The 20,265-nt window shown below is 39.4% G+C and overlaps 2 protein-coding genes across 3 annotated transcripts in view; one reads left to right on the top strand and one right to left on the bottom strand.

The window, feature by feature from the left end:
* Positions 1-2,562, bottom strand: part of OXLD1 (oxidoreductase like domain containing 1) — a 70,221-nt gene extending 67,659 nt beyond the window's left edge. Inside the window, exon 1 of the mRNA XM_044085043.1 lies at positions 2,452-2,562. Within this exon, the coding sequence (XP_043940978.1) occupies positions 2,452-2,517 (66 nt within the window). The 5' untranslated portion in view covers positions 2,518-2,562. The remainder of the gene's footprint in view (positions 1-2,451) is intronic.
* A 221-nt stretch (positions 2,563-2,783) lies between these two features.
* CCDC137 (coiled-coil domain containing 137) overlaps positions 2,784-20,265 on the top strand; it is a 227,398-nt gene continuing 209,916 nt past the window's right edge. Inside the window, exon 1 of one of the 2 annotated variants that reach the window (XM_044085041.1) lies at positions 2,784-2,880. In XM_044085041.1, coding sequence (XP_043940976.1) covers positions 2,789-2,880 — 92 coding nt within the window. In that variant the 5' untranslated portion in view covers positions 2,784-2,788. Of the gene's footprint in view, positions 2,881-3,792; positions 4,126-20,265 lie in introns of those variants that run through there. The other variant, XM_044085042.1, reaches the window with a different exon arrangement.

Here is a 20,265-nt window from a genome sequence, read left to right as displayed (position 1 = left end):
AGCAGTCACAATAAGCCTGTGACCAGAAATCCCCAACTCAGAAGGGCAGAATCCAGCCTCTCCTCCCACAAGAGTGCAGACCACAAACCTTCTTAATGTAGAATAACTGGCCTGAAGCCCAAGTGCTTAAGCCAGAACTAATACACTTTTAGAATAGCAGACACTGGGCCTTCAATCAGCAATACCCAGCTTAGAATGATGTAAGCTGCCTGTCCTGCCACAACAGTGAAGACCACAAACCTTCTTAATGTAAAACAGCCTGTATGAAGCCCAAGTGCTTAAACCAAAAGACTTAGAATAACAGTTACAATTTAATCAGGCTATGACCAAGCAGTAATAAATGCAGCAGAATAAATAAAATTGAGTACTTTTAAGAAAAGCAAAATAAAGTAGGAGGAAACACACATACAGTAAAAGCAAATAAATAAAGTGCAAACATTTTTTTTAAGTGCAAGAAGAGAGGAAGGAAGAACCTAAGTGGGCTGGCTAGACTCGGAATATGATCTAACTGTACTCAGTTAAGTGAGCAAATGAGATGGACCCAGGAGGAGTGTTCTAATACAGACTTACAGGAGGGGCATGCAATTCCAGAGCCACCTACACAGGAACAGAGAGGGAGGGTAGGCAACTAACTGCAGAGAGAGACACAGCACACTGTTTAGAAACACACAATTAGGAAACGGAAAAAAATGAAGATACAGTACTTTTAAAACTATAGGTTTGTACTTAACAGAAGACTAAAATTCACTACTGCAAGTTTCACTTGGCTTCAGCTTGTAATGCAGATGTTTGTAGCCAAGCAAGTCTCTCAGGAGTGAACTTCCTCATGTTAAACATTCTGTAACATTCAACTGTACCACAGTTACATCTTGTTTATTTCTGTACTTGTATTTTACATGAGAAAATATTCAATAAGTTATTTTTTTTAAAAAGTTCCTTTTTCATTGCACAGTTTACTTATGAATATGGCATTTAAGTCCAGGGATGAGATGGCATTGCTGCACTTTAAGTTACCAGGCCAATCATTAAGTACAATGCCACCTGCTAAGTACATACCCAAACATTTAACAAAACCTGAACCACAACACTTTCTCACCAAGAAAATAAAGGGCCTAAATCATAAAAACTGCAATAACTTTCTCAGTCTTGTCCCTCTTCACAGTATAATACAGACTACTGATTTGTGATGTGTACCTCTTTAACACTACCCTCAACAGACACCCTATTTTCTGATCTACTGCACATCTGAATTTCCACTGGTGTAATAAAAACCTGCTCAAGAAATTTAAACCTCTACTGCAACATAAATAGAACATGTTTGAGGGGTAGCTTTGTACCTCAGAGAATACCATTTCTTTGGAATTGTCATCTCCACGTAAAACAGAGTAATTCCTTTACTGTAGTCAAATGCAATCTGGATGGATGGATAATCACAAATTCACCCCTAGTTTAGCACCCTTGTCCCTTATGGATAGGGATAACATGAAAATTTTCTACCCAGGTCTGGATTATTTGTACTTACAAGAGCTAAAATCTTTATGGGAATGCACCGCAAGGCTTCTAAAGATCCTCATGAATCAATACCCTACTTAGGACAAAATAAAAATATGTTTCTTCCTTTTACATACATGGGAAAGTGCAGTCACTCCACTGCCTTTGTGAGAAAACTGAGGGGGAGATAAAATTCTGGGGACTTCAAAAATGTCAGGAGTAGACACAGGCAAGTCTTCTAACAGGGAATGAAGATAATTGGTTAACTAGGCGCTATAAGCTAGCTGCTAGATATACAAGAGCAAGTGTACTCTATTTTAGGAACTTTCTTTTCCCATGTTGCTACTAACAGGTTATGCTCAACAACCGAACAATAAAGTAAATATGCAAAGAAATATTGGGCTCTTATCTATACAAAAGTGAGCTTACGTGTAACTTGCTGTAAAATCTTAAAGGTGTAGCCCCCTCTTATAATAATTTCCAAAAAGTGATGTGCACCCATGTGCCCAAATCGCCACTGAAGCGAAGTACCACCCTTGCCCAAGTTAGAATTTACAAACAAGTGTTTTTTTACGTACGTAGCTCTCAACCTTCCATCTCAAAAATGTAGAGCACGGATCGCGGAGAACAAAAAGGACACAATGTGGAACAGTTATAAAAAAATTCAACTGAAGTAAGAGCTGTGGAACACACAGTAACAATGTCAATCAAGAAGTTCTTAAAGCGTGGTTAATAACCGTTTTGTCATATTTACAATGCATTCCATGTATGAATAGATGTGATTAATCCATGACTGTTTATTCAGACACACAACAATGGGTATGTGTGACCGACCATCTCGGTGTGGAACATGGAATTTTCAAAACCCCAAATGAGGATTGCTCCTCTTAATGATGAAAAGCGTATTTATGTGACACAGTAAACATGTTTTATATTTAGGTACGTAGCAAATCTACCTACCAATCTGAAACGAAGAATTAGACGATATAAGATTCTGCAGTTTCTAAAACCTGTAACCAAACTCATTTGTGCGAAACTGAAGTGTATTAACCCACCACCGAGTTCGCATTCACAGATAATTGCATATATTACCTTGTGTTATGGTGGCATCTTTCAATCAAACGGTGGGCGGTGCAGTCAAAATGCTCACAGGCGGGGTTTGGGCGGGGCTTGCTACTGCACATCTGGTGGGTTAATACACTTCAGCTTTGCCACTATAGGTACACTAAAAAGAAAAAGACAAAATGTCTACTGCTGAAATGTTTCCTGGCGAAACTGAAGTGTATTAACCCACCGGATGTGCAGTAGCAAGTCCCGCCCAAACCCCGCTTGCGAGCATTTTGACTGCACCGCCCACCGTTTGAATGAAATATGCCACCATAACACAAGGTAATATATGCGGTATAATAGTGTCAGGAAATTACTGGATGAAGCACTTTCTGAAATGTGAAAAAAAGGAGGCTGGAGAGTTCCTTGTAGCTGATAAATAGATTCACGTTACTGTCACTGAGAAGTGTAAAAGGGGTCGACTCAAAGGAGATATCCCTTACCCAGAAAGGTGCAAAGCCACAGTATCCCTAGTATTTATTATCTGTCAGACACAGTCCAGTAATGTTTCTGTCTTCTTTAAGCAATAACACTAGTTATAAATATAACGTGACACAAAACAGTTGCAAAAAATATAAAACGTGTAGGTTCGTTGTTGCGTATATTTTGTGACGATATTTTACTACGATGCACTGTAGCAAGCACCACCTCCGTATGACATTGGTTTTGATTTTAATTATGTCATACCTCTTACTTTTTGAAGAAATAAATGTTTACCTAAAGTAAGTTGCTCTTACGAAAATGACGAGTAAAATGCGGCAAAGTCCAACGAGAGGCTTTACTTCCTACACTCTCCACCATAATATTGCACGGCGCTTAAAATTATGTATAGGGGGAGGCGGCAGCTCCAGCCCCGTTGCTGGATGATGTAGCTGTCATTAAGGCAGAAATACCAAACATTAGGGTTTCTGATTTTTTAACTTATCTAACTAAGCATTTTAATATTGACAAAGTGCAAATTCAGAATAACATTTAAAGTCACAGTTTCCACACTTAAATAATAACCCAGCAGGGATGTTAGTAAAGTCAGACGCTCCCTAGGGTTAATATACTGTAATCCTAACCATGACCTGTGTTTTATCTACACTTCTGAGAGCTAAAGCGAGACAAGCCTGTCGACAAAAGGGAGACTATCCACCGCTACTACTGTCAATCGCGGCACATTTTTGTTAATCCCGCCCTCCCGCATGTCAATCACGGCGGACACACCCATTCCTGCACGAACTCGGTGGTGGGGTAATGCACTTCAATTTCGCCCCTGTAGTATTACCGTTATTTTATCTAAAACACAAATTAGCTGTCAAACTCAAATTTCCAACACAACTGCTTAATCTTTAAAAAGTCATTATTCTCCGAAGCTACATTCGTTGACGTTTCTGTTTACAGTAACCAATCAAGAGATACGGTGGATTGACCTGCGTCAGCAGGACCCAAGCTGTCTATGCCGCCAGGTTGAAAATACTTTGTAAACATGAAGGGAAATGATAATCAGGGATCTGCGCGTGATACCGGGAGTATTCGGAAAAGGTATGGTGTTTGTTTCCCCTTAATGTGACTAGTGGTCGATTGTATTAGAATTTTTACATGATCACTCAGACGCACATTATTTTGATACTTGCTCCCTTTAGTAAGTTGTCATGTTTCCTTTTACTTTAGAAGTTTGTCAATATTTTTATTGTTTGCTCAAACGCCTCTTAAAAAAATGTCCCACATGGTGTGGTCTTTTCTGTCCTCTGATGCTTTGTAATCTCGTTTAGATGAGTAGAAACTGCAGATTGTGTTGCTGTGTTACAGTTCCCCACGTGGAAGCGATTTGGATTTTTTATTCGGTAGTCACTAAGGTGTTTGGTGAAAGTAATATTCATTGTAATATACCTAATGTGGTTATATGGTCACTGCCAACTTGAGTATGAAAATTCCCGAGCATTGTGCCTTATACCCCTCAAATGCCATAGATTTTAACGCAAGTTTTAGGTTCGTTCCTTTAATCATTCCTAAAAGTGGTGAATTTTGAAGAAACAGTGGTAAATTGTACTTAATAATTACAATAACAGGAGGTATAGACTTTTTTTACTTAAAGTATATTAATTCACAGTCTCTTATTTTATCAATGTCTGAAGTTAATAATACCAATACCTCTCAACTGTACAGATTTTTGTCTCATATTTTTGGTATGTTCCTCATAAAATTTTGGGTTTCTGCCAAGTCATTGAGGTTTGAAGGCAGAACATAATAGATATTTGAGTTTCAGAGTTCATACCCTTCAGAAAATCCGTTGTAATGTAAAACCTGCTATTCTAAGTTTGTAAGAGCAATATTAAAAAAATGTCCCTATTTTGGGCCTTTGCCCCCCCCCCCCTTCATTGTTTATGGCTTTGTCCAGATTTCTTGCTCTCAGAGTTTGAGAGGTATGCCAGCATTTTAGAGGTGCCCCTGCATGTCTGTCAACGTCTAGCTAAAGAAGTCTGGGCAAAGGCACAAAAATGGGGATACATTTTAAATATTCTTATAAACCTAGAAATCTGCTAGAATATAAGGTTTTGTGTTACTATACACTTTCTGAGAGATATGAAGTATGAAACTCAAATGCCTGTCATTAAATGAATCTAATTCTCACTGATTTGCTAGAAAACTACAAATTTTATGAGAAGCAAACCAAAAATATGAGGCATAAAATCTGGACATTCTGCATTAATCTGTACAGTTGAGAGCTGTGTGCCCCCAATTATTTCTGGATTTGTCCCTGATTAGTTGAGAGCTATTCTGTGGCCTACTGTTACCAATCGCCAGTGCCAGGATAAACTTTTTGTTTTAGGTTGTAGAAATAATCGGACTGCACTTAATTGATATCACAATTGTATTTCTCAGCTGTCCTTTATTTTTATCTCAATATTTTACTGTGTTCCTCCTAATCCCTTCAAAGACTGGCAATTTTGGTAGTAAAGGTGCTGGGTTACACTCAAATAATGAATATGATTAGTTACAGAATTTTTTACCTCCTCAATGCATGTCATTTCATTTTTCTTTATTTTGTCAACTTCTGACCTTTAAAAATCCTAATATTTTGTAAAGTGTACGTACAGTCACCTTAATAGCATTAATATTTTAAAATGGTCACCATGATTTTTCCTGATTATTTCTGGATATAAGAGATTGAGAGCTGTGACCACGATATTTACTACAGTTATGTTTCATATTTTATTTTTCTTTGTCATGCTTTACATTATTATTGTCCCTGTTCAGATGTTCTAAATTTATCAGTTCGTTTTTTTTTAATTTCTATACATTAAGCTGCAAAGTAAGTGTTTTTCATGCTATAAATAGGTAATGATGTTAAAATTGAGTGGTTTAAATGAAAATTGTCAATCTAAAATAAAGATTTATTCTGCAACTAAAAACTGTGTAAAAAATAAAAAGTTAAGGACTGTCATTTAGTTATGAATCTTTCACTCTGAATATGTGATAGTATACAAGATTGTGACAGTTGTGGGTGTGGGCTGGAGGAGGTTTAAATTGCAGCAGTTTAGTGTGTGGAAGATGGAAATAAATGCTTAGTTCAGTGATTTATACATTTATTTATCTATAAACTAGACCATATTTTGGTAATGGAATGACTATACATCTGTTTTGATAAACTGCTTCTGGGTTACTGAAGCTGAACTGGTATAGGGGTGTGGAAGTCAGGCAATGTTTACATGGGTCTGTATTCTGCAAAAGACATATTTCTAGTATCAGTTTAATTTAAATCCTAAGAAATGTAAATTGTAATGTTTTTTTTCTCCCTGTTATCTATAATACTTTTAAATTGCATTTTAAACATTATCTTTCTTTGTATCTGCTTGTGGAGCTTTTCTCCCTGGGCCTCCACTGAAAATATGTCTCTGACCCAGTGGATTTTCCAGGTCAACAAATGTTTATAAATATAAAATAAATAAATCTTATAGATACATGGAGAACATAAAAAACAAAGGATAAGGGCAAGAGAACCTAATACTCTGGAGTTATGACACAGAGAAAGCTTACCAAGCAGCATCCTAAGCTGCAGCAGTAATGTAAACTGGGTCTATATTAATTCTGCAAAAGATGAAGTCAATAAATCCATCTTCTGGGAACAACAGCCACAGAAATTCACTTCAGCAAGCTGTGAAATTTTTCCCATGATTCCAAGATGATTTTCGGCAGTGGTTCGCGGAAGACTTATTTGATGAAGACATTTTACAATTGGTTGCAATGTTTCATCATTAGCAATACTTTCTTTGGTAAGATTATAGTATCCTGTATAGTAGGAGTACACTAGTAAATGTGAAGACTGGGTTTTGCAAAATTTTGCCATCTTAGTATTTGGTGAAATATACTGCTTAAGGTAAGAGTGTTTCAAGGGTAGCTCCTTTTCTTCCCATATCCTAGAAATATTTTGGTTGACTCATTATATATACATAGAAGGGTAATTTACTGTAATGTGTTACTCCTGCTTTTGTGGCCCAAACAGTGATAGAAAAGGGTCTGTGGACATGCCTTTAAACTGTCCATACTTTCGGTTTTCTGGCAAATCGGTGAGGATTGAATTTACTAAATAATGACAGACATTCAGATTTCATATCCTTCAGAAAATGCATGGTAACAGAAAATCTTTTATTCTAGCAACTTTCTAAGTTTGTAAAAGCATTATTTAAAATTTGATCCTATATGGAATTTTGTCCCCCATTTTTTTACTTTGTCCAGATTTCATATGTTAAGAGGTTGATAAGCATGCCCATGGGCAAGCCCACTTAATTGGATAAAAATGGTAAATAAGTACATTCTACAAGTTGTTGGTTTAAGTTTTGGATTTTTGTATCCACTTCAACATCTTTATGCTTAGTGACTTAAACTGATGGTACTGTTTTACCTTGGGGAGGCTAATGCATGTCTCAAAATGTCGTGTGCGCAAAGAGAGTACAAGTTCATGGGTTCATAGGATGATACTAGTCTGTTTGCCCTGAGACCCTTGTAAGCCTAGCCAAGAATTTTGTCCATGTTCCCTCAAAGTCAGTACCTGCTTCCTCTGTCCAGCAGGAACATAGGTGGGATCCCAGTGGTATATTTTCTGTTTCCTATCCAGTCCAGGTTCTTTGTAAAGAGGGCTAGAGAGGCCCTCTGCTTGACATGGAGAGGGAGTCTATTCCACAGACGGGAGAGTCTTTGCAAGATGGGAGCCTTTTCTTACACAGAAAAACATCCAGAACCAGCTAAAATTTGCAAAACAATACATTAGGTCTCCCAAAAACATGGGAAAATGTGTCATTGTCTGATGAGATCAAGGTTGAACTTTTTGGCCACAATTCCAAAAGGTACTTTTGGCACAAAAACAATGCTTCGCATAACCAAAAGAGTACCATCCCCAGGGTAAAGCATGGTGGTGGCAGTATCATCCTTTGGGGTTGCTTTTCTTCAGCTGGAACTGGGGCTTTAGTCAAGGTGGAGGGCATTATGAGCAGTTTCAAATACCGGTCACTTTTGGCCCAAAACCTTCAGGTGTCTGCTAGAAAGCTGAAGAGAAATTTCACTTTTCAATATGGCAATGGCCACAAGTATTCATCCAGATCAACAAAAGAATGGCGTCACCAGACGAAAATTAAAGTTTTGGAATGACCCAGCCAGAGCCCAGACCTAAATCCAATAGAAAATCTGTGGGGTGGCCTGAAGAGGGCTGTGCATAGGAGATTCCCTCAAAATCTGACAGATTTGGAGCACTTTTACAAGGAAGAGTGGGCAAATATTACCAAGTCAAAATGTGCCATGCTGATGGACTCCTACCCAAGAAGACTGAATGTTGTAATTAAATCAAAAGGTGCTTCAACAAAGTATTAGTTTAAGGGTGTGCACTTATGCAGCCATCTTATTGTATGTTTTTTATTTTTTGTATTTTCCCCCTAATAGATTTGTTTTTCAATTGAATTGTGCAGGTTATAGGACACATTAAGGGTGGGAAAAGCTTTGAAATGATTTATTGTGATTTTATATTACAAAAACCTGGCATATTAACAGGGGTGTATACACTTTTTATATATCCACTGTATGGTGCCAAACAGAGCTTTATTGCCCAGTAAAAGGAGTCATGGGGTTTCAGAAAGCATTATCATTTTCTAAAGAAACTCAAATAATGCACTATTTTAAAAGCTGTACAAATTTTTGGGGTCAGGGGATGGGATTGGTTATTGCAACAATGATCCACTCAGACATCTACTGTTATGGTAAGAGCACTTTGATTACTTCTGCAGTAGCCCAAGCTATGTGGGTAGATTACCATAGCTTAGAGAGCATGGGAGGAGAAAGGTGCATCAGAATCCAAAACCCTTGAAGAACAGCCTCAGCAGAGCTTGCCTTGGATTTGAGTAGGAGTCCAGTTTTTAATGCCTGTTAAACTTGTTAATTGACAACCAAGTAGCTGTTTCTAGTACATTTCTAGAGTCCACCCCTTTCCAAAATGTCATGGAAGTAGACATATTCCAAGTAGAGTGAGTCCTGACTGTACTTGGCAATGCTCATCCGTGGTGGGAATAACAAAAAAGTAAAAAGGTGAGGACAACCAAAACCAAAATTATCTGTTTAGAAACTGCTTGTTCCTTTTTCTTACCTTCGTAGCAAATAGCTGATCAGCCATCGGGAAAGATTTGGTTCTGTCAAGATAGTTTCTAGGTTGCCTAAGAACATGTAAACTATGGAGAATCTTTTCACCCTTTGTTATAGGCTCAGGAAAGAACACTGGGAGATTAATGGCCTGATTCATTGTAAATTCAGTTTCAGAAGGAGACAGCGTAAGTTTTTTCTGTCACAAAATTCAGATCCTAGAAAGGATGCATTAACTTAATGGGGTGTTAAACAAATTTTCGAAAGGGATTTTGAATATATATAACAGATGGAAATGTAGAAAGGGGAGATACAAGGGCGGGCAAGCAGAAATGGCTGACTGGTGAAGCATAATAGAAAAATAGGAAAGATCAGCAGGTAACTTGCACAAGCATTGAAGAACCAGAGGCATCTGTGTCTGTAATGGTTTTGGTCCTTGGACTGGCACCAACTAGAAAATCTTCACCTCCCTAAATATGATTTTCTATTAGTTGGTTTCTTAATTTGCTGTAATACTTGCTGCGCATCATCCTCCCCCCAAAAAAGGTGCCCACAAGGAATTAAAAGTTTGAGGGTTTGGGTACATCAAACCTCTCCTGTCCTGTGTGATAATGTCTGTGATGTCCACCAATATGTGCCATCCCCACACTGGACCAGTAATCAAGGAGCCTGAATCCTCACCATTGACACTGGAAAGGGACGTGCACTTGGAATACAAATGGATACACTCAGTATTTCCAGATGTAGACCTCTCTGCATCAAGTACAGTTTCCCCTAAGAGCACACAGGCAACAAACTCAGCCCAGGGTCTGGATGTCACTTTGTCTGTCTCTTTTCAGGTCCCAAGTAAGACTTCCCACTGGTACAGCTATAGGGTTAGGTCCTCAGCCGATTGTCCAAACTAAGTCCTCCAGCACCCTTGTGTTCCTGCCCCAAGTAGCTCACACACACACACACACCTGGAAAAGGCCGGCACATATTACCCTCTCTACCAACTTTGCCCAAACTATAAGACCACCAGTCTCAGTACTATAAGGTACTTAACAAAGGGTGTCCAATTATACTGTGTAATATTAATACTAATACAAATGGTAGTAGTTCACCAAGATGGCTTGGCCTTCTGGAGTGGCCCACACACTCGCCAAATTAAATATAAGCACTCTCAAAGGCTAAGTACTTTTACAAGGATCAGCCACAATGAAAGCTTTAACTATATTTAATAGTAAATTATAAAAGTACGTAAAAATACGGAATATGCATGTACAGTAGACCACAGAGTTCAGATCACAGGAAATACTGAAAAGAACATTGATGGACAGACTTAGACAAGTGAAGAAAAACAGTATCTAAACTATTCCTGACAAAAATCTGAGTCACTGTTCCTAGTTAAACGATTTGCTACCGCAAGGCAAGATGCTGTGGGTGAGGATCTTTCCAGTCAGGCTTCCACAATAGAATACTCTATACTCTGAGATTTCTCCTTTGTAGTATCTAAAATATAATTTCCAAGAGCACTGGCAGAATGACCTCAGCTGGTCACCTGACTCCAGATTCTCACAGTATTCCCCTTTGAATTTGAGCACAGATGGCCACAATACACATTCATATGTTTATGGCAGTGCATGGGGCCTCCCCTCTTTTCACTGAGCTACTGAACAAAGACTCTGTTACAGACCTAGTGTCTCTGGTCCCATTCAGCACTGTGGGGTACTGTTTTAATGGTTTTATAGCTAATTTACATTTCCCTTATTTTTCTTAAAGTTAACTTTTGCTGTGCCAGTATCCTCTATTAAAACATATACATTTAATTCAGCTACAAAAACGCATGTACATTTCTCTTTATTTCAGCAAGGTGCACTGATACATTTTAGCACAAGCAGAGCTCACAAATAAATTTTCAGCACAAGCATCTGTATAAAATCATATACAAATGACATACAATTCTAATACATTTGTAACACAAGCATCTTGTTTAAATTGGTTTGATATTCAAGGGACATATCCTTCTTTGCAAAACTCCAGCTGGCTATGCTGGTACCTGCCCATATCATCACAAAGTCCATCTTGTGGGAGGCTTGTGGTAATTACCCTTGGCCAAGGGATACTGGTGCTGGGTCCAGAGAGTTTTGACAGACCATTACATTTTCCTGATATGAAGACTGCACAGATGAATCATGAGAGTAGTAGAGGCTGTGTATCCCAAAGTTTTGAGAGATCCACTGGCCTGTCAGTTCTGAGAATTTATCAAAATGGGTCACTTTGTCTTGGGGAAGAAAAGCCCTCATGAGGGATATATCCAGAAGGCATCCCAGAAATGTTATATGCGAGTCGGGAGAAAATATTTCTCCCTGTTTATCAGAAATCCAAGACAGAGAAAAAGGTTCATTATCCACTCAAGGGACTGTTGACAAGCCTCAAAGGATTCTGCTATTATCAGGCAATCGCCTAGGAACATAAAAATGTGTATACATTGCAACCTGCAGTGTACTATTACTGGTGCTGGGTGCTTTGTATAAACCCTGGGAGTGGTAGGAGCCCAATGGGCAAAACAGAAAATTAAAAATGCAAACATTGTTTGAAACATTTGCAGATTGGAATATGATAACCAACATCTTTTAATTCTAAAGTTACCAGGAAGCTGCCTAGGGAAAGGAAAGGCAATACCAAATGAAGGGTGAGCCTTTTGAGTTTTGGAACTTTGATATGAAGTTTCAGGAGGGAAAGGTCTTGAACAGGTCTCCAGGAACTTCTGGGTTTGGCATTAGGAACACTGAAGAATAAAAGCGTTGACCTTTTTCGGAGGAGGGCACAGTTTTTTGACTTCCTAAGTTGACATCTGATGGAGAATAGGAGGGGTGAAAGAAGAGGTACGAGAGTAAAGGTGAGGGGGAATCTCTCGGAAGAAAAGGAGGGGACTCCCACTGCCAGTGTTAACCTTTGTGTATGATGTCTAGTACCAAGGAATCTGATGTTATATGTTGCCAAAGAGGATACTGAATGCCCTGACTTCAAGACTGTTTCACAGGTATGTCAGCATGTGGAGGAACAAGGGGAATGGGGTCATACTCAGTTTTTTTTTTTTTTTCCAAGCTGACATTCTGCATGGAACATAGGGCCTTTGTCAGGATCAATCTCATCAGTGTTTCCTGTAAGTTTATCTCTTGGAAGTTTTCTGGAAGGACCTCAACTGAGATTTGAAGGAGGGGCTTGCATTAGTTGAAAGTTATCTGAAATAACTCCAAGAAGAGGGCTGAAAAATCTGAGTAACCCCTTGGATTAATATTCCACATTAGTCAAACTGTTGAGAATCTTGGCAGAGGAAGGACCAAATGGTAGAGCTTTATCTAGAGGATCACTAAGAATTTCTGACCTTACAGAATCGGGGAAATTCTGAGAATGTAACCAAACAAAACATCTGAGGACAGAACTTGTAGCAGCTGCCCTGAATGCTTCATCAGCAGAGTCATTTTCACATTTCAAGGTGTGCTTAGTTACCTGAGAACAGTAGGTCAGACAGGGATACCCTGGTCTCTGAGGTAAGAAGGTCAGAAATGAACCTCTACATATTTAGAAAATAGGCCAGGAAAAATCTAGACATGATTGTGACAGTTCACAGTTCTAAAGGCTAGGCTGGAAGAAGCATAGATCTTCTTGTCAAACTTTACTCAGAGTTTTACCCAGTCTATCAGAGGGAACAAGATTTGTTCTATGATTATTAAAAAGATATCTGTGAGATCAGAGGGAACGAGATTTGTTCTATGATTATTAAAAAGATGTCTGTGCGACTGGGGTACCTATCTCATGCTTCTGGGGAAGTGAAGGTTATGTGTCGGGGAATGTATAAGCTGCCAAAAAAAAAAAAAGAAATCTGTACAGGTAAAACAGGAGGAGTAGGATCCAGCTGAGGTAGGGTTACCTGCAGTAAATCGTAATATTTAATCTGAAAGACTGAATTATTCATTTGCTCTTTGGAAAATATGTTCTTTCGATACTTTCACTAAAATGAAGGACTACTGCAGGGGAATCAGAGGAGTGGCTTTTTTAAGGTCAGACTCCCCTGAGTAGTAGAGGAAGCAGAGGAGCCTGAATTCTATTGTAAAGCCTGATCCTCTGGTAGAGAATAGTTATCCAAAGAGGGAGTCAATTTCCTTTGTTTTACAGGGAACAAGTCTGTCACAGAAGACTGAAAGGCTGAAAATAAATCTGTAGCGAAATGTATCTGATCCTCACCAGAAAGAGAGGGTGAAGAGTGATACTTTGTTTCATGTTTCCTTTTCTTTGGAGACACTTAAGACAAGATATTGCTACATGAGCAGTCCGTACTATGGGGAAACATTGTTCTGTGTGTAGTGTAATAGAGGAATGTCTCCCAGTACCAGCAATGGTGGTTTTCCATGTCCAAACAAGGGTAACTTGAACAACTATAGAGGATGTGTCAGCCTCTCTGGTCCTTAGTGGCTTTACTAGGGTCTGTACCAGAGGGGCCAAGAGAAGAACATGAATGGTCTGAGGAACAACTCCAGGCTCCAGCAACTGAGGCACAGAAGATGGAATAAAAAAACAAAGCTTCCTTATTAACATGTCTTTTCTTGTGGACTGAGGAGGGATGGCATTTATTTACTAGGGCTCAAGGTCATAGTAAAGCCAAAGGAATCACTAATGTAGCAGGACTAGGAAGGAAAAAAATACTCCCCCCTGGAATAGAAAATCACAAGTCCCTAACAAAATAGCAGAAGGACCAGCACATTTTTTACAGAGGACAAACTAAGTAAGAGATAAAACAGAACTGAAAGCATAGTGCTATGCAAGTAAAAGTAGAGAAAAACAGCACAAGGGAGAAAAGGTCACTGTATGGAAGGACTGCACTGGCACCAAAGAAATAACTAGCACAGCTGCACTTGGTAAGTTTTCAAGAAGGAAATGCAATGTAATCCCCAACAAGGAACTTATCTGCCCAGTCTGGAAAGTGGATCAATGGTGGACCTTTGGAGGACTGAAACACATTGTACACTTAGGCAGCAAGAAAGATCTAAAGCTTGGTACTGTAGCTGCTGCCTGCATCAGAACATAGGAAATAAGGTGATGCTAAACACAGAAGTAAAAAGGAATGATGTGCTGCACGTATTTCTTATCAAAGACCTGCACCTTGTTACACTTCTGTCAGCATTGTCAAACAGGAATCTCTTATTTTTGTCAGTTTTCCTTTGGAATGGCTGGAGGTTGGAGGCATAACTCTCAGCTGTACACTTTTTTGCAAATTGTCCAGATTTGAGTCATTTTTGATTAGTTTTGCATGAAAGTGTAGTTTTCTGGCAAACTAGTGTCAAGTCATTGAAGTTAGAAAATGAGACTTGAGTTTCATACTTCATATCCTTCAGAAAATTCATGCTAATGCAAAGCCTGTTATGTATCAACTTTCTAAGTTTGTAAGAGCAATATTTAAAAATTGTCACTATTTTGGGGCCTTTGTCCATGTTTCCTGCTCTAAGAGGTTGAGAGGTATGGTTGGAGGTGTGGCAAAAGAAAATGCCGTGTTTTTTCATAAAATTCAGATTGTTTGGATTCCCACATTGTAGATTCATGTATGTAGTTTTCCAAGTTAAGTGCAGCGTAACAGTTGATATAATTTCTGTTTTTATTAATTTATTTTTATATAGTAGTATACTAGCCATGGCCTAAGAAAGTCTTTATGTGCTCCTGTCACCAAGGTTTAACCAGCTACATGCTTTAGCTTTCTCATGTGCTTGGCTACTTACCAGCCTCCCTTCTTTTTTAACTAGCAATCTTCTCTGACCTTTATTTTGCAGACATCCAAGTTAATATCGCAGAGGTGCGGTTGATCGTGTTTGCTAATGACTGCAAGCTGGGCAGTATTATCCACTCATCTACTGATGCTGAACCATTCCAGCAAGGGTGGAATATATAATCTGCTTGTGTACTGAAAACGGTCTCAGGTTAAATGGAAAAGAGTGCTGCATATTGGCATTCAGTAAAAAAAAAAAAGCTGCCATCTCCCCATATATTGTAATTGTTACTCCTCTTCAGACAAATACAGTCCTAAACGACATAGGTACTTGTGTGGACAACACTCTCTCTTTCTTGCTGTCTCTGTAATTTAATCATAATATCTCTGCCATACTCGGGAAATCTTTCCCTTTCACTCGGTTTATTTCCATGTGAATTTCCAAGTGAATAGTTTCACAATTAAAGGAAGGTGTTCTTCCGTGACCAGTCATCAAATAGTGTCCCTTTGGTATGCAAGTATCCAAGCATATCAAATTGGAAAGACACCAGAGGGTTCTAACCCAAAAAAAATGATAGGTTTTAAATCCTTCAGCTGTCCTGATTAGCACAACTCTACCAATTGCTCTGAGATGGTCTGTCTCACTTTTCAAGGCATGAACGATCCAGTCCTATTTGACCTCTCTTTCTTTGCAAAACCAGTGGTACTACAAACACCCACGCCAGGGACATATAAAGCAGCAAATAATGCTTTCTGAAAGGATAGAATCCTAACAGAAGATATCTGTAACCTCTGGAATAAGTTACCACTACTGTTAAAATAAGAGTACTACTTTGTTTACATTTAAAGCTATTCTTGATGATTGGACATTTATCTCAGAGTTGCCATGTATGGTCCCAATCTGTTTTGGATGTGAATACTGTTAAGTGTTTGAAAAGTGTGTCAAGAACTTTAAAATTGTATATGGCTAGGCATATCGTGGTCCCCAGATCACTTTCCTGCTATTGTTCTTGTATCTCTGTATTCATATGGGATCCAGTACGAATTACAGCAAGAAAAATTCTTGGCATCACACCTGTTCAGTCACAATAGCTTGTGAAGTACAGTCCAAGTTCCTGAATATTTGGAATGGTGGTATTCAGCCTTCTTAATTTAACGAGCAAGTGTGGTAAAATAAGAGTTTTTTTGGAGGGAGCAGGCTTCAGCAACCCTCCCCCATATGGTAGGTACAGCTCTTTTCCCAAACATTATTCTTACTCCAGGATGTTGCCAATATAGGATTTTATATAGAATTATGTAGTGTTTAGATGTAAGAGTGATGAAACCTAGTAAAGTAAGGCTCTGGAGTATGTTTGTTAGTTTTAGGAGAGCTGGGAAGTAGGTGTATAAGGAAGACCAACAGCTACAGTAAAGATAGATTTTATTTGGGGAAGGGGATATTTAATTTGTGTAAGTGGGGGTTCTTGGTATTTCAGTGTAGACCAAGGGGATAGCATAACATGTCACTGCATAGGTTTTTCCCTGCTGTATGCAGAAAAAGTTATGGGAGAATACTTCTGTAATTTGGGATGACTTTACAGGGACATTTTCTCTTTTTCTGTGTTTACATACTGGGATGCATCCCATTGTTTTAGTGTGGATACATGCACAGAAATATAGATATATGCACATGTGTGCGCACACACGTGTGTGTGTGTGTATATATATATGTGTGTGTGTATGTATATGTGTGTATATATATATATATATATATATATATATATGTGTGTGTGTGTGTATATATATATATATATATATATATATATATATATATATAAATAAAATGTATGTATGTGTGTGTGTATGTATGTGTATGTATATATATATATATATATATATATATGTTTTAGTGCTGTTCCATTGGAGGTATAGTTCTGTAGTGTAACAGCTGTTTTTTTCGAAATACATGCTCTCTTCCACTGTCCTGGCACCATGAAGCCTCAAGCTGTTTTTCCCTTGGCTTCCTCGCATGTTCATTTTGGGGTTTCCCAGCTGCTCCTTCTTGGTACCCTACATGTAATCTTTCACTTGGTGTTCCCTTCTGACACCTTGGGGAATCAGACTTACTACTAGGGCCCATGGAATAAGAGATCTGATGGAGATTAGTGAGTGCAGCCTTGACACTGTTATTTGAGAGTCTTAAGTCCCTTACTTCAGCTGTAGGATTAGCTGATCAATGATGTTGGTTGAAAATAGCTAGACAATGGATACTGACTGTGGAGTGGCTCCTCAGTGTGACATTTTGAGAAGAAGACTGCTGTGATAGGTTGTCTTGTCTTGAGCTGTGGTGCCAATCATACTTTGTGCAGTGGTATTTTAGTGATTCTAAGGCAAGTTATAGGTCATGGGAAACTTAAACTAATAAGAAAAAAAAAAAAACTGTGCTGTTGGGGGTGATATAGGATAATCAGTTGTGAGATTTGCCCTTTCTATGGAACTGACGACAGTGCTAGGTCAGGTGTTACAGGGAAGGAAGAGAGCATTTGCATATTTCGTTAAAGAAGTTTGGATCACTTTCACTGCTGATACCCATTAATTAGCTGTTTCCAGAGGTCGCAGTTGTCCAGCTTGTGGGAGAACATTGGTCATTTCTCTGATTTCTTCCACAGCCATCACCAGTTGACTAGCTTTTGTCTTTAGGCCCATTGGCTTTCCACTCTCTTAGCCAGCCTACTTTTGGCCTATTTGATTCTTTCATGGTTTTTGCATAATCCCAGCTCCCTGCTTCTGTTGACTGACTGCTGATTGGTAGAATGGATCTTTCTCCATCACCCTGCTGTCTAGTTGAATATTCAGGCACTTAAAGATCCTTTATTATGAAAATCCCGTTATCTAATTTGCTGTGATTTTATTTACTGTGGATGTTTAGCTTTTTAATGTTAATCTATTGGAGGGCATTTTCACAACCCTGCATTTTGATGTTCTTCATTAAGGTTTGTAGACATTTATTTTTGTAAAGGAGGTGCTTGCCTACAGTTTAAGAATAAAGACGGTATGTTTGTTGTGACAACATTGATGTTCATCATGTTTCACTGTTGCAGTCATTACACTTGAGGTATCCTGCTGGCAGGCTACCCTCAGTCGGCCAGAATTCCAAAGTCTAGGTCCGGCATTGGTTGCTGTCACCTCTTCCCTGACAGTGCGCCAGGGGTAGAAAAGATGCAGCCAACGCCATTTTCTTAAGTCTTTCTTGCCGCGCGGTGCCCGAAGCAAAAGCAGTTCACAAGTGCCGGTCAGCCGACTCCTGAGATATTCAAATCCGAATTTCAGAACCGAAGTCTTCATTAAAGCTAAGTACCCCGTTGGGGAAACTTTTTTTCTTGCTCCAGACCGATGTCAGAAAAAGTTAACAATTGTATTTCTTGTGGGAAACAAATACCTCCATAAGGATTTTCACTCTTACTGTATTCCTTGCCTAGACCCTGATCACAACGTTTCGGTTTTGTGTTAGATTTAACCAACGCACTATTAAGAGTCGGTTTGATTTTGTATTTCATTACTTTGGCCAAAGATTTAATTATATAATGCCGTCGGACCAGCCGACAACCGGAATTTACAAAAAACGCAAGGACAAGGAAAAGGATAGGCATCCAAGGTCCAAAATCGACGAGGCCTCTGCTAGGCCAGTCGCTGGTTCTCAGTGAGGCGCTTTCGCAGCCCCTGGCGCCCGCTACCTCAGAGCCACAGGCCGCTTCTGACTCCCACATGGAGCCGACTGGGCCTCTGGATACTCGAGGTATTGGACACTCGGAAATCATTCCCTCAGATGGGTCCGGAGCCGCTGAGCAGGCATAGGCTTCTGAGAGTGTCTTCAGACCTACACAACTATATATTAATCCATCTTCAGCTTCAAAGACTAAAGCAGCTCTAAAGACAAAGAAACAAGTACAGCATTCTCCTGCTCAGACTTCCGTGCCTAAAAAACAGATGCTCAAAATGGCCGAAGACCTAATTACTTTGATCAGGGGCTCCCATCCCCCTCCTCATAAGAGGACTAGGCAAGAGACAGAGTATGATTCTTCTGATCAGGTTTCTATTTTCTCTGATTCCTCTTCTGAACAGGATTACTGCATGCTTCCCTATGAGGATTCTGATGCTGAAGAATCTATTCCTTCAGCCTCTCCTCCTGAGGATTATTCTTTTGGGGAAACCCTGCATACCATGAGGGAGCATTTCCACTGGGAGAGCCAAGATTATTCTGAATCTAAGAAAAGGCTCAGGGACTTTCTGCTACTTCCTCAGCACAGACCCCTTGCTAATTCCACCTGTTCTAGACATTGTAGATGTATTTTCAGAGTCTGGCATGTACCCTGACTCTTTACCCTCTGCACCTGCTAAGCTAGACAGAAACTACAGAGTCCTGGATTCTCATAAATTCCTTTATAAAAACCCCGCTGCTGACCCAGAAACTATATCTCAGGGTCCCAAAGGGGTCAAAGCTTCCACTGCAAAAAACCCTGTCCCCTCTGATAGGGATTCTAGGGCTCTAGACAGATGGGGGGAAAAAGTCTACACTTCTGCTACCCTGGCTGTAAGGGCTTTAAATTGTCAGTTTCATATGCTTAAATATCAGCAATATTTAATGTCACTGCTTAAACAGAAATTGTTGATAAATACTGAATGTTCTGAGAACAAGGAATTGCAGGATTTATTGCATGCAGCTGAACAAGTGGGAAAGCATACTTTGGAATGTGGTTATGATTCTGTGGAGGCCTCTTGCAGGGCCGCTGTTACAGGTTCTGTTATTAGAAGGCATGTTTGGTTTAAGGAACAGAATCTGCTTGATCATGTTAAAGCAAAATTATTAGATGCACCATTACATCGATACTTTGTTTGGTACTAAAGCAAAAGAGGTGTTGAAAAAAATGGAGGATAAAGCAAAATCCTTGCAGACAGTCGAGGATTTCTTACAGGTACAGCCACCCAGGTTTAGCAGGAACTGGCCTTCTAAAAATTGGTCCTTTCCAGTGTCAGACAGGCCACAAAGAGGCAGATGCAGGCGTCCCAAAGGCAGATCTCAGCCCCAAGGCTCATACAGGCCTAAACAATGGGGTGCTCCTACCTCCAAAAGCAGAGAAGACAAATCACAGCCTTACAGGAAACAGTCCCAATGACTTTCCTCTACCAGATCCAAGCTCTTTTCTTTTGGTAGCCCCCTTAGGTGGAAAACTAGCCCTTTTTTCATCAATTTGGCAAAGGGTTACCCAAGACAAATGGGTCCTGAACGTAGTGTCCCAAGGCTGCAGGTTCCATTTTCACACGCTACCAAGGTCAAA

This window comes from Protopterus annectens, chromosome 10.part0, assembly GCF_019279795.1.
Source record: "Protopterus annectens isolate FY-2018-M chromosome 10.part0, PAN1.0, whole genome shotgun sequence".
Classification (NCBI taxonomy): domain Eukaryota; kingdom Metazoa; phylum Chordata; order Ceratodontiformes; family Protopteridae; genus Protopterus; species Protopterus annectens.
The sequence above is the reverse complement of the archived record's forward strand: the minus strand, read 5'-3'. Positions and strand labels throughout refer to the sequence as shown.